General features: G+C 37.9%; 1 protein-coding gene across 1 annotated transcript in view; it reads right to left on the reverse strand.

Moving 5' to 3' along the window:
* Positions 1–15,768, reverse strand: part of HS2ST1 (heparan sulfate 2-O-sulfotransferase 1) — a 77,733-nt gene extending 61,965 nt beyond the window's left edge. The window contains exon 1 of the mRNA XM_057374458.1: positions 15,481–15,768. Coding sequence (XP_057230441.1) covers positions 15,481–15,604 — 124 coding nt within the window. The 5' untranslated portion in view covers positions 15,605–15,768. The remainder of the gene's footprint in view (positions 1–15,480) is intronic.
* Positions 15,769–15,784: the final 16 nt, after the last annotated feature.

The following is a 15,784-nucleotide window of genomic DNA, read 5'->3' on the forward strand; positions in this document are numbered from 1 at the left end:
TAATCTGTGCCCAATCTGCCTTTATARTTTGTATGCAACAATATATCTGTTTAGTGTTTTATGTTCTTCTGGTAACACCACTTTCTGCAAGAATTTATGATACACAAGAGTGCATCATCCCGAACTCATTTTGTTCCCAACCATTTGTGAAATTATCAACCAACTGGTTTTCGTGTGCACTGGGTAAGAACAACCATTTTGGACATTTAGAGTTTTCAAAACTTCAAACAGAGTTTTTTATAATAGGTTTTCTGTTTGTTTGTTTCACTGGAGGCCCATTTTCCCGGCATAAATTTCACTACAGCAGAATTTAAAAACATGGCTCATGCAGAGACAACTACAATTATATTATTTGTTGATTTAATGTTCAATTTATATTGTGTGGTTTCCAAAATAGAAAAATTTGTTCAGAGCCTGTAAATTTAACAGCCTCTTTAAGTTACTTAGACCTAGCGAGTTCCTAATCTTCCCTAAAGCCAAGCTTGCACAGACTCTTGGCATCTTTCAGCTGTCTGTCCTCACCCTGCAGATTGTTATGTCTAAAAATACAGTAATTGTATTACTGTATATACAGTGCTCTAAGTTTGAGTGCCCAGTCTAAATTAGCTTAAGATGGTATTTGTTACTGAAACTAATTTCCTCGAAGGGATTACTAATACTTTGTCATGTTCTGAAGCAACAGGTTTATGACAGTAGATGTAAAAGGACAAGTGAGACTGGAAAGCACCAAATATTCTACACTGTTATTCTGACCTTCTGTACTTCCTTTGTTTTCAGAACCAGATTTCGAAAAAATCACCCCAAGCCTTTGTGCATATTTTCTTACTAAATTTTTCACCCCCTTTTTTTCAGGGGCAAAGTTCTCTCATTAATTGTAAGTTCTTACTTTACCAAACTTACAACATTTTTAGCGTAACAGTAGGGCTTTGAAGCAACAACTCCTACATAGTTATCATGAGAAACAGTACACAGAAGCTTTCAAATTCATCATCTGACAAGGGGAGCTGGAGAGAAGGAGAAATTGTCTCTTGTTCTGAGATGATAAATTTTCTTGTATTTGTCATTAATTGAGAAACCTAAAGTTGCACTAACAAGAAGTGTGCTCATTAGTTGGCCTATAARTGCAGCACAAAGCCAAAAGGAAGCCACAAAAATTTGTATTCATTCATAAAGGATTATTCAATATCTCTTCTCTCCCATCACTTTATTCTGAAGCAAGTTGGCAATATGCTTCCATGAATCATGTCTACGAAGGTCTGCTATACATTCACACAGATGTCAGTGAAGTATTCCATTTGCAGTATCTCATAAGGGATTTTCAGTGAGGTTTCTCCCTGACTGGTCCACAAATTCCAGTAACAGAAATACTGCAGCAAGTTTTCCACTTAAACATAAGGCCATATATTGTCATTAGAAAAGGAACACTGTTAAAATATGACCAATTTCAGTTCTGTGRTTTCAGATCAATATAGCAAGTCTTCAAGGAAGAAATAAGACTCCTTGAAAGACTACATTTCATATTTGCAGACACAGGGGGGATAAAAAAATACAGGAAAAAAAATCAATATATGAGAGGTTGTTTTCAAGAATGTTATGAAACGTTATCATCTTACAAGCAATTTTACATGCCTTTTCTGTTACCAGCATCATTTACAGTATGCTGCTCTCCTAAGCTGATTTTATTTAACTTACTGCTGAGTAAGTGGCATTCAAGCTGCTCACAGGAAGAAGCCATGGAAGTGTCAAAAGCAGGTTAAATTCTTGAAATAGCCAGTGAGCTCCTAAGGCTGACAGACTACTGATTATTTAAGGAGTAGAATAACAAGCATAACACATTTGTCCATACACACAGTAAACACTGGAAAAGTCTTTAATAGCATGATTTTACTATGAGGTACTGTGCAGAAATTATAAAACAGTCACCTGTCTTCTCAACATACACTCTCTCCTCTGAAATGTTAGTTTAATAAGCTTAATTCCAATTAATATAAARAGTACCTAACTCTATAAAGGTTTTATTTCAATACATGCTGATCATAATTTATTAAATAATTAAAAATCCATATGGACTAACAACTAAAAATATGTCTTTAAATCCTTCAAGCCCAACCATAAAGATTCTGTCAGCACAAGGATGGCTGCAGGATTTCAAGGGAAGAAATTTCTCTGTATTTCATGAAGTACAATGGAACAAATGGCACACAAAGACCTGTAAATCTCTATCTGGACAACACGTCACTTAAGCAAGAACAGACTCATGCTTAAATCTACATCATAAATGCAGCACTTCAGAAATATAACGGAGTTGTGGATCAAATAGCTGGGCAGAAACAGGCTTAGAGAAGTCAAGTTCATGTCCCCAGAGAGGTCGCAGTGGCCTGAGTAAGCATCCTGGCTCATTCCAACCTAATTCATGTAGCTTTAACAGGGCAAGTTCTCTGCCAAGTGACACAAAGATACCAATATAGTCTTCTCCATAGCAACATTAATCAAATTTTGTGAAAAAATATCAAGTTTAAACTCAAATATAAATACAAACAGTGTCTTTTTATACACATATGAGTTGTAATATCAGCTGCAATATACTTGTGAAGGACATGGATCAAATACATAGACTGTATTGTTGCTGTCTTGGGTGATTCTTACAGGTATTTTAACAATACAAAGATTTTGTCATTTCCATCCACACAAACATAAGSTGATCAGCTACATCCTTGTGACYGCACAGAGATGGGGACTAGAGGCAGAAGAGTTACTGAAGGTTTCCATGCTYRATGGCGTATAGTGACCCAYACCAYCAGTAKTAACCSTCTGCCAGCACCTCATCTCTTGTATTGCTGCGAATCATCACAAGGCCCTASAGCCCCAGCCTTCCTCCTGCTTCAAGTACAGACTCTTCAAAATGTGGGAAAATTACTTTGCCCAACAGATTCTGTTTTATTTGACTGTTACTCCATGTTACAAGGCTGCCCTTTATAGTCTGTARAAAGTTGTTCTGTTCAGTCAGTGACTCACAAATTAACCTGTAAAATGGCAAAAAGCTCAATAAAAATGTTCATCATTCTAGCATCGTAGCCAAGGTTCACAAAGCATAAAAAGGAAAATTCCCAAAAAACACACAAACAAGGAAAGTCATATGCACTTTGTTGATCTGGTGGCTGTTAGACCATTCAAGGCAAGAGATCTTAAATTTTCATTAGGAAATATCACTTCAGCAGCTGGCACTAGTAAATGTTCTTGGATGTTCATGTTCGAAAAAACAGAAATAATGCCCCCCCAACAAAAAACAAACACCAAACCCAACAGTAATTTCTACASCAACACAAGGTTAGCTCTTTAGCAACCACTCATGAAAGACAGTGTCACTGCATAGCTTTATTCCAACTATAATAAAATAAAATCCCTTAGTCACAACGACTAGGCATTTTTCTATAGAAAAGCCAATTTAGGTGTCGCTATTTATTTGTGGAACTTGTTACAACAAAAGTTGAAGGATTTTAATATAATTTGTAGAGTTTGTAGATAAGCAATTCCATCAAGGCCAGAAAAACTCACCCAAATCAGTTCCTGGATATCTGAGAGGATGTTCAYATAGGTTTCTCCAGCACAGTAGTTATCTCTAGAGTGCCACCTCATGTTTCCATTTACAARCAAATACTTAATATATATTATGTAAAAGAGATGTAGGAACAATTAATTTATTTCATACTCCTGCTGCTATATGAATACTAGACAGATTTTGTTGCTTAGGTATCATGTTGTCAGATATTTACCAGGTTTTCTCAGACTTAAAAAGCACATTTTGTTATTTTTACTTCCACGTTGTTTCAAGATATATGAGAACAAGCAAGTCTAAAAAAGTTTACTATTTTCCTATATTCATTCTTGAAAACTAAAATTTCTATCTCACATTTAAAACCTTTTCTCATAATTTCCATCAAAACTACCTTGTATGAATATTTTACAGCACCAGTTTTAGAAATTTACTACATAMAATTACTTATTCCAAAACAGTATGTGCTTTCAACTGCAACCTTGACACAAGCTTCCACCCCCCAAAGTGTGCACATATTTAAAACCTCCACATAATCACCACTAATGCTCCTTAGTCATTCCGTTTCCAAGGGCTTTTTATTATGGATTAAAACACAGAAAAAAAACCCAAACACCTTTCAATATCTTCATTCTTCCTTCRCACGTTTTTTTCTTTAAATGATATGTGAATAATTTATCATCTATTTCTTAATTCTCATATTAAGACAGCCTTGCCATCTGCAGTATGCAATCACACTTAAGTAGGCACATAAAAATCAGCAGAAACAATGCTTTGGGTTGCTCCAGCAACCACAAATGTTTAGAAAAATGCCCCCGCAAGCATGTCAGCGAGACCRTATTTTTCAGAGTATGGTTTGGAAAGCACAGACAGGAAAACCAGAAGAGGATGCATTTAAATGTTTTGCTCTTTGATTTATCATTTCTTGATAAAACCAACACCTCAGTTTTATGCTGGTTCTTCACATCAGAAAGGAGAGAAGGATTTAATGGCATTGTAGAGGGTAAATGACAAAGTAATAGAAATCAGAAGGAACTACATTTTCAGAGTGTTAAACTAGAGTGAAGCCAGCCTGGAAAATMAGCATATTCCCCAGTACTCACAGGCTTTTTACTGGGATCAGAAAGACGGTGCATAGCTCACAAATGCAAAAGTTGCACTGATCCTCACATACACATCCTTTTTTCTTCTCTTACCCTCTCTAGAAGTTAATTTTTAATAGTCTCCTCTGCCCGACCATGTGATTGCAAGATAAATTTGCCCTTAGGCCAAATTCACTTAACATCCCTCCGGAATAACGAAGAAGCCTGACTAGTATCTTATACCATTCTTTTCTGGGCTGGATGAAGGCATGGCTGTCCCTTCCTKCCAAACATATGCCATCTCTGCAGCTCAAGGCCCAAAGCATTAAACTCAACTGAAATCAAGAGCGCTTTCATCCTCCAAGCTCTGATTCGTGCTGGTGGAGGAGCTGGGCACAGCTCTGGTTGCCTATCCTGGCTATCAGTGGGGTGATACTCTCCACCAGAGTGCCACGCACACTGCTGGGAGAACATTTTATACATCCTCTGCTAACTTCAATAGCTCATCTGTGACTTCTCCAGCCCTCTTATGCACCTCTATGACTGGTAGCAATTTTACTTCATCAACCATTCCAAAAACTTTCCTCAAAACAGAATTTTTGAATAAAAGCAGTTCCAACTCAATTCTGTATAGAAGGTTTTATATAACCCTAACTGCTTTGGTCATATGAACAGTGTCAAAATAAGACTGTTAAGACTGCACCAGACATGACAGGTCATAAACACTGCTGTGTTTAAGTGTAAACTTACACAGCTATTTCTAGTCATACAGCCTGTGCTTTTGGCTCAGAATGCATGTTAATGTGGCAGTTCAAGTACTAGAATAAGTATTACCAGCCCACTAGAAAGTAAGGCATTCTGGTATTTCTCATGTCAGAAAACACCTAGACTACTGCACACACATTCAACACAGACAGTAAGCCCCTGTTTACAGGGATAAATCAAACAGTATGACAGAAATTATCTAGGGTATTCTTTACAACTTGATCAAACAAAAATATTCAATGCACTCCTCTGCTGAAGTTAACTCTAAACCTAAAGAGGCTCTGCGAAAACACCAGAGCAAGCTTTGCCTTCACTCAAACCAAGAACAGCAGTGCAATTATCACATTGGATTAACAACGTAGGGAGCAAAGGGAGAGACACACAGAAGTGTTTTAAAAATTGTTTTCATAAAAATAGACAGTAAAATTACAAAACATTCCAATTCCTACTAAATGCTCATACACCACAAGGTCATTTTTATGACAAGAAGTCTTCAAAAAGTAAATATACATCTATTCTCTAAATTCTGTCTTTCTAACTGAAATGGAGTTAAAAAACACACTCAGTCCAATCCCACCATACACAGTTTGAAGTCATCAAACTGGACAGCTAGATTTAATCAGCTCACCGTAAAACAGCAAACTATTTATTAGGTACTTATCTTCAAAAGCTTGCCTTGTTGGCAGAATCAACAAACTTAATACAAAATGGTTAATCTGCCTAAAAATCTATCAAAACAGTCCAAATTATTCTCAGGTAAGCATGAGAGCTTTGTAAGGGTCTTCTGTTTGGTTAAAAAAAAAGGGCAAACTATAAGACATTGAATACTCTCAATGGCACTGTTTGATTAAGGGAAAGCATTTTAGTGCTATGATCATCTCAGTCCATAGGATAATGTATCAAGAATARTATTATATTGCAGGTATTTTGCCAGAAAAATACCTTTTCATACTTTTAAGAGTGCACACTGCTGAAGATTTACTGACAAATGAGACGCTGAAAAACCTTGGGTCAGAAGCTCTCACTGGGAGTGCAGCTGAAATAGGATTCAACCAATTAAACACTTCATTCAACACCTGCATGCAAAAAACCTGACATTATGGCTTTATACGAGGGTCTGTTTGTATACAGACCCTCATACTAGCTATTTTGTGTGCTATGTACAAATCCACATCTTCACAAAGTGATCACATGCTTGTGCTCAAGAGAGTTTTGGTCAGGAGACAAGGTATAGTGTTTTTGTCCTTCAGCATGGGAACAAAACCCTGTGAGATACTAGTTTTACTGCAGACAATGGAAGGACATGGCTGGACTCAGCTTCTGTAAAAATTAATCCCCTGTTCTTGAAAAAATAAAAACTTTTAAATTACATTGTCCAAAAAAAAGTTTTCTGCTCAATTTACATCTCTCATTCAAATGCTAAAGGAGACAAAATCTTAAGAGTGCTTTGTTTTATTATGGAGACAATTTCTTGAATATTTAATGTTAGAATAAGATTCTAACATTTTCACATCCTATCTTTTGACTTTTCTCTAAATTTGTAAACTCTTCTTAGAATTAGYAAAATCCTTTCCTCAGAATGAGTGATCAATATCAACTCCAATATAATATAATCACTTGYTGATTAAGGTTTTGTAGATTAAAACCCAAACTCCATGTTTTGCAAAAAGAGACTTCTATTCCTCCAAAGTGCTCCATAGAATTAATGTAWAAAAGGGCAAATATTTCAAAGAAAATACACGTATGCTAGTTATGCAATGGCCCTGAATATGTTCAACAATAATATTTCTAGAAAAAAGATAACAGAAATATCAAAGTGGAAAGATTTGCAGGGAAAAGATTCAAGACAAAAAAAAAAAATTAAACTGGATTTCCCTCTTCACTTTGCAGAAAGTGAGATGCATAAGCATAATCTCTGTCCAATTACTCTCATACCTCCAAGTTCCTTCATATTCTCAACAGCGTTTTTGCACCTTTTTCAAAGTGAAATAAAATGCTACTGCCTTTCAATCTGTCGTCCAAGAAAGACCAGTCCTATATTACAACACTGGAAAACACAGACAGTGCGGGTGAGGAATATTATACACAGATCATATTTGTATTTCATAGGATTATATACATCATAAATTTATATAGTCCATACTCTCACCAATATATTTTTATATATCTTAGAAAAAAAAAAAGAAAATAAGACCATCTGAGAGAAAAGCCACTAGAGAAGTAAATGGAGAATATATGCATTTTAATTTAGGGAACCTAAGAACCCATCCCCACACTCTTTACAGTTTTACAGCAATTATGCACAAGGTTTGCATAAACACTTCAAAATCATCAAAAGCTGTTTTATCAAAACAGCACTTAAGTTTTACATATGTTTCAACACAAATTAGTATTCAGAATTAAACAGCAAGTTGATGAAAAAAAAAGATGTCAGCTGTCATTTTAAACTCTAACCAGAACTAGAAGAAGGACATGAAGGAGGAAGACAAAGACTGGGTCAAAGTGATAGAAAGGTTCTTTCCAAACATGTKTTATAATTTAATTATCTTATTAATTCTTTCACTGCTCTAGACTTCTACCAACTCATCATGAATTTTATCACTTCCAAAAAGCTTRAATAACAATTTTTGTAGCAGTAATTTTACTGAAACCATGATGACACAAGGATATTGCAAAGCAAGGACAAGAATAATAAGCTGAATACTAGAGACAATAAAAAGATGGGCGCAGTTGGGTTTTTTGCAGATACATTTGCAAACAATACCTTTGTGGTAAAAGTATATTCTTAATTTATAGCCATAAAAAGTTGAACTATAGCAATGAAGTAAGTACTTGGTAACACACAGACACTCAATATGAGGCCAGTCCCTGACAGCCTAGGGCACATCCTGCAGTAACACTGATTTCCTGACTGTCAGCATATTCCTGACACAGAACCATAGAAATCTGTGCAACAGGAATGCTTCCATGAGTATCAAGACTTGGTATCTTTAGAAAAGTGCCTGAGCATACCAACTATAATCAGCACTAATCACAGTTCTTTTGATACAGCAATTACTGATAGGAATGCCAAATGGAGGGACTTGAGTTCTTCTAAACTTAAAAGATCAAGTGGCCAGGAGCTGGGGGGTGAATAAAGAACCAGCTGGGCCAATTCCAGAAAGGAAAGACTTTTCTCTCTTAAGTGGATGGAGACTTCTCTGAATGCCACCATTCTCAATATGCTGGGCTTTGAACACAACAGTATCATAGAGCCACAGATTTTCAGRGGAGTAAGCAAATCCAACACAATGGATGGGCTTGAGCACCACATGAAGCTGAGGGTTTGAAAAAGATACTGCCTGTCCCCCAGATTGCAGCTAAGAGTCTGTACATATTTATGAAAGGCTGCAGCCAGCTGGCCAAATTTCAGACGCCTCTCTCAACACTGGAGTCCTTTCACTCAGTCCTTTATCTTTTATTTCCAGTTGAAAAAATAATGCAAATACATATACTAGTTCAGCTATTTTTCTACAGCACGGAACCTTCATTATGCTTGCCAGGCTAGTATTTCAGATACATAAACAGATTTTAAGCAAAGCTCTTACCCCTATTTTAATACTGCTTTGACAAGGTTTAAATACACTTCAGATAACTGACAAAAACTACAGATTGCACACAGTTACACAGAAAGACTGTCTTTTGATCCATTGAAGTGATAATACATGGAGGATTCCATATGCAAAAGTCATCTACTTCCTAAAGAGACACAAGAATTTCAGGGAGGGTACTCATTATTAGAAGACAAGTCTGGCCAGAGTTAGTCTAGCAGTGAGTGACTCAAAACCAACAACAATAAAAAAACAAAACAAAACAAAAAAACACAAAAAACCAAAAAGCAACCCAAAYAACAACCAAAAACAAAACAAAGAAAACCCACCAAACCAACAAAACAAAAACCACAAAAAATCCCCCAAAACAGCCAGCTGGAAATAAATCACTTTCCTGACACAAGGAAGAAAATTAATTTTCTACAGTTTATTTCACTTTACAAGCATATAGAACCACAGAATGGCTTGGGTTGGAAGGAATTTGAAGACCATTTAGTTCCAACACCCCTACCACAGGCAGGGATACATTTCACTAGACCAGGCTGCTCAAAGACCTGTCCAATCTGTCCTTGAACATTTCAAGCAATGAGGCATCCACAATTTCCCTTGGCAACCATGATAAACTGGAAAGCAATGGTTTCACCTGTTATACTAAATCCAAGGTCTGAGTGGTTTAACAATGTCTAGCCTCCAGTGAGAACTTAGGGGGAAAAAAAGACACAGGAACTTAGAGTCATTGGATTTCAGAGGTATATTGTAGACATGAAAATTTTATTTAGTTTCATCATGCTCAGAAGTAGAAAATTGACAAGAAAAACGAAGTGAGCACTGGCATGTCATTATGCCATAATGCTGTTGTTGTACAACTCTTTAGCACAGAGTAAATAAAGGCATGAAATGTAGTTTTTCTGATTTCCAGTAGCCTTACCACTTTTCCTTTTGGAGTGCTAAACACAATATGAAAACCTGCAAGGTATTTCATTATTGAAATAACACACTCTCTCTTCCTGAGCAGAAAAACAATGACGTGGAAGAACAGGATGCAGAACTTCTTTGAACACTTTCTCCTGAGGTTGTCAGCCTTGAACTCACAGCTAAGCTATCTCCTAGCTATCATTACCAATTTTTAATATTGCATTAATTCACAATGAAGAAGAAGAAAGTGCTACTTACATTTCTTTGGCTGTCCAACAAGCCTTTTCTATCCTAAAAAGGTGACTGCAAACATGTCTCTTTCCCAGCATTTCCTTTCCCAGGATTTCCATGGAGGATGGCATTGTAGCTCTGTGTGCTTGTCAACTTAATTTTTGCCTTACTACGTAACACAGACAGGTATGTACTGGTCCAAATCTGGCCTTTTTCAATAGAGAATCCAGAAAGTGTGCCTTACCTGRTGATTATTTCATCCACTGCCCATGGCTGGAGGGACTGGGAGGCACTGGAGGTACTTTATCCGATTTCCCAAGTCAACTTCATCTTTCAGAACTGCACTCAAAATACCTCTAATAAAAATATCCCCCTGCCAGATAATTCTTGAGCACAGTATCTGCTATTAGCAGCGAAGTTACAGCTCTCAGCACATCACCAGTTCTCCAAGTTATTTCAAAAGCATGATGCCTGCAAATTAGGTCCAACTAAAGTTTTTCGCATGCAGCCTTTCAGAAGGGGAAAGGTATTTAAAAAGTTATGCCTCTTATTTCCACAGTTTATAACCAGCTTTTGGAGTGCCAGCAAAAAGGGGTGAGATCAAGTCACAAACCCCATAAGCAAGTCTGAGCTGCCTTGGTGTGTGCTTGTGAATGTGCACAGTTCTGTACTAGCCAAAGTTCAGACATTACCAATTTCACAGAAAATACAACAGCTGCAACATTTATTCCCCAGAAACTTATAAAGAAATATAAAACCACAAAGAACAACATAAATAAAAAGTAAAACAAAATTCATACTATTAATATTACAGTTTTCAATGGGAASTATAGCCGTAGTATGGGAATAGTTTAAAATTTATTTTGAAACTGTCTGAGACAACTAGAGACATGCTGAAAAGAAATGGTTAGAGGGAACCAAGGGAAAAAGTATGATAAAACCATCAAGACAAAGTGGAAGAAAGTTCCACTGGATGGAGATATACTAAGCAAGCAGCACTACAAATCTTATTTCAGGCTTCTGAAGGAATGCCTTGAGCTACTCAGCAGCAAATAATAACTCCTGAGTAACAGGACAATCTTTTTTAAATTGCTAAGAAATTATTTGCATAGCAGTGTGTGGCCAGACCTGCCAACAATCACAAACTCTTCTTTACAGAWGTGTTCAGTTCAGTGTTCTTCTTTATAAATGTTCAATTATAAATAACACTATGCTAAAGAACCATGAGTGCTGTATTATAACAGACAAGACATTTTCTGAGGAATTTTCCAACAACATGCAATAGGCAGCCCTATCAACATGAGAGTTTTTATTTCTAAATGAAGGAAACGTGARATGCCTATCATTTCATCATCCCAAAGAAGCAGAAGATCTTATATTTCCACATAGCCTAAGATTTAATCATTGGGAAGTTAAATCCTTTAACTTCAAGGGAACAGTGGTTTATTAGGTACGCACAGCGCTTAGAAAGATACTACCCTAGTGAAGGCCACACACACTAAGAAACTACCTTGTTTTTTAATCTGGCAATAAATCATCAAGTAAATTTTCTCTCCTGGGCTTAGGAAAAGAGCCTTAGCCTTTCAAACTATTTAAGTGGTTTTAAACAAAAAAAAAAAAATCACAGATCTCTTTTAAATTACAAACTTCCACATGCTGAATTTAAGGTGCTGAATTAACAGAGATGAGCCATTATTTTGTTTATCACTTAACAGAAGAAACACTCCCACATTACAGCTAAGAAATGTTTCAACATGATCTGTAGCAGGTTCAATCCTTGTTTTCTCTGTTAAGATGGATCATGTTTCTCAGACACAGACTTTTTCCAAATGGAATATGTAAACATCACTGAAGTGCTAGAAAGTAACATTATTGTTTTATTTCCACCCCACCGAAGAGAGCCCTTTTCCATCTACTATCCTCATCTCTTCTGATCAATGTTAYAGACTTCAATCCTCAAATGAGGCACTGACTTCTCCCACTTTCCTGGACAAACCTGAAGTGCTTCTAGCAATTGGTGTTGTAAAAAACAATTATTTTAAAAGAAAAACTAGATCATATGCACTTCCCTCTTCCTTCTCCCCAGCAATAAATCACAAAATCTCAGAAAGGGAAGAGAAGATAGAAGATACATCGAGCTGGATAATTTTTTTTTTTATAAAACTCACCACAAATACTAATAGCAATGCAGGAGATGGCATGGTATAGGTTAAACATGTTAAATGCTAGGTCAGTTTATACCAAAGGCAGAGCTGCACTCAGTAGGCTTCCAGAATCCAAAAAGTACAGTCAGATATTACTTCTGTACTTCTGTTCCAGGAATGACAGTGAAACTTTAACATTTGCCTTTCCTGTGCAATACTCTCTCTTAGGATTGTGCATTCCTAAAGCTAACAGGCACATGCCTACACCAGGCTTAAATAGAAACAATAAAGTTCTCACTGGTAATTAGGGACAACTTAATCTAGAGAGAATTTTAATTACCATGTAATACTGAAAATAAAATGAAAGATTAATAGCTGTAGGTACAAATCTCACCAATAAAAGAAGTATTTCAAATCRTTCACACTCTGCTTGTGATCTCACCACTACAAACTATCTGTAAAGAGCTGCAAAGCAGTTACAGTTAATATTTTGATTTACTTTTTTAAATTAGGAAGCTGGTTTTCATATGAAGAAGCCCATAGATTTATAAATACCCTTTTAAAGGATCATAGTAATTTCATCAGTAAGACAAAAAGCAGCAGCAGCATTTGTGATGGTCATCTGCTTACATGCCCTATATTTCTCAAGTTAGAAAAGTTTGCCAGGGTTACTGAGTTTACCTATACAAAGTCTTACAGGAAAAAAATCGCTTCCCATTCTTTTTTCACTCAGAAACATGCTCCAATTTCACCTTACAGGCAAGATACTTTAAGTTATTAAACTGAAATTAAGACCCCCAACTGTTCACTACAGAATCTGGAATTGCTTATTTGTGAAGGAATTGGACAAAGCCCTTTCTGTCAGAAAGTATAGTTGAAAATTTTTAGAACTGCTGATAAGACTGCACAATTATTTTGCTATCAAATCTGATGTCACCAGGTTTTCCTAGCCAATGCCTAACTCTTACAAGAACTTTCCAGGATGCCAGTTTATCATAGGGTTTATCACTGCAAATATGTGGTATAGCTCCAAGTCCCCAAATGCTGTGCAACAAGAATTCTGACATAAAGCACCCCTCAAAACACAACTGAAAAAYCAAAAGAGCTACTCTGTCCTTACCCTAAAATCGTATTATCACTTCAAACACACACCATCCTCCCCCCCCCAGTTCTTTAGGGGGCAGATAGAAAAACTGGTATTCAAATGCATTAGGCCAATTAGTTACTTTGATTTGGAGAAAATGATTTTCCATATTAGAGCTCAGTTGAAATATAACCAACTATGATGGTAAGAAAAACAGCCGTAACAAAACCTTTATATTGGCTAGTCATAAAATACACACCAAACATGTGAAAATGGAGACATTTAGACAGCTTTCTAACAAAGCATATTCTCATACTAAAAAATGGAATCCGAGTTCAAAGGTTCTGCAGAAAACCCTTTTCCACTTCCTTCCACAGGTCTTGGAGAATCACCTGTAAGTTGCACACAAAGCAAATCTTCCTTTCTTACTTTTAAGAAACTTTACAATAGTTTTCGCTTCTCCTTAAGAAATAAAAGCAGCAGAAGTCAGTAATTAGATTCTTGTCCCAAAGCAGTAGAGTATTTTAATCTTCTAAACATGCAACTTAAATATGTCCATTGCATATATATATTAAAGAGGAAGAAGAAGTTTTACCACAAAATTCTTTATTCTGACAGGTTATTCTTTTCGTGCCAGGAGGTAGATTTCCCTGAAGTAACACACACTGTCAGCAACCCAAGCACTGAAGCCAYGGCTATGAACCACTTTAAAGCAGATGCATACAAAATACTACTGAACCTTTAGAACCATGACAGAACTTGCTTGCTTTAYCTTCCAATTTCATTCACTTTCTTCTTCAAATGTTTGGTTAAAGTTATTGAGACCCTGCAAAAAAAATGCCTCGATTATAATTGGTAGGAACTTTCAGTTGAAAAGTATGCAGAGTAAGGGCCTCCCTCAACTCAAGCCATCAGYCTCTGCAATTTCCAGGGTCCTAATCTCTCATATCCACTTAAGAGAGAGTGAAGTTGAAAAGAAATGCTGTGAAGTAAAATTCCAATGGCATTCATACAGCTCAACATTAAGTTATGTGGATTCTGTTAAAAACTTACTGTTAAACTTTGCATGTCACTCAAATCCGCTTCTAGTATTAACACCAGAAGGAAAATGATGTGCACTTTTCTTCCTTCAAATTCAAATCTACACTGTTAACTACAGTTAATAATCTAAATATCTTAGTAGAGTCAAATAATAGGGGAAACCAAATTCACATTTTGCAAACCAGTTCCTGCTTTTGTATACACCAGAAGTCGCAGTGCTCTGTTTTCACAACTCCTAGGCACCACAAACTAGGTTCAGAATGGTGTTTTTTCACATCCTTGAGACCCTTCATTAAGTATTGTAAAATCTTTACAAGTTCTGTAGCCTTATGTACAACAAAGTAGTAAGATGTTACCTACCAGACACATATTACTCTAAAAATATCCTTTTAAGGCAGGAAGAAGAAATTTTACCCAAGAGATTTCTAGTTCATCGCTATTCTGCTAAGTACAGCYCAGTGACAGTCCAGGAAATCACTAACTACACTCAATAAATGCAGAAAATAACATCCTACATTAAACGAGAGTAAAACAAATTACATATTTCTCAGTAAGAGCAATGTCTTTAGTTTCTTTTCTTTACACCGTGCTTTCCATTATAGTGCCAAGCGTTAGTAAAACGTCTGAATTARAAATGAGATGTGAAGAAGATGGTAATATGCTGCAGTAGCAGTACCAGGCTTAGTTTGGGCAGCACGGCGTCTTCTCTCCTCCCTCGCCAGGTGCCTGAGGAGGCACAGGCAGGCCGGCCGCTGCTGCCCACGGCTCTGAGCACCGCGGCTCTTCTGACAAAACCCGTTCAGACACTACAGACACGTTTGTCTTCCCAGCACTGACCTCTCACAGGTCTCCTGATCTCGCAGAACAAACAAATCAACYCAGAGGCCAAGGCTGCCGCGGGCTGCCCCTTGTGCAGAGTGGCCGGCCCGCACCGACAGGGTCCCGTGGCGCCGGRGGCACGGCAGYGCACGGAGYCGGCGRGAGCAGAGCCCGGCSGKGCTCCCCCAGCCCGGCCGTGCTCCCCCARMCCCCGGCGCTGCCGCCCCCCGCCCCGGCCGCGCCCGCCGCCGCTCACCCAGCTTGCCGCGGGACTCCTCCAGCTTCTGGATCTGGTTCTCCAGGAACAGCACGGCCACCCCGAAGACCAGCACCGCCAGCAGCTGCAACTTGGGCGGCAGCATAATCCTGAGCAGCCCCATGAGCAGCAGCAGCAGCGCCGCCCGCCCGGATCACGACATAACGCGGGGCCCGGCCCGCGGGGGCCGGCGGGAGCCGCAGGGACGGCGCGGGCGAGGAGGGACGGAGGGAGCGCGGCCGGGGGCGCGGACAGGGCCCGGCACCGCCGCTCTCACATCGCCGCGCGCACGGCCCGCAGCGCG

The sequence above is a fragment of the Malurus melanocephalus genome, unplaced genomic scaffold (assembly GCF_030028575.1).
Source record: "Malurus melanocephalus ecotype Western Australia unplaced genomic scaffold, MMel_1.1 scaffold_8, whole genome shotgun sequence".
In the NCBI taxonomy this organism is placed as follows: Eukaryota; Metazoa; Chordata; class Aves; order Passeriformes; family Maluridae; genus Malurus; species Malurus melanocephalus.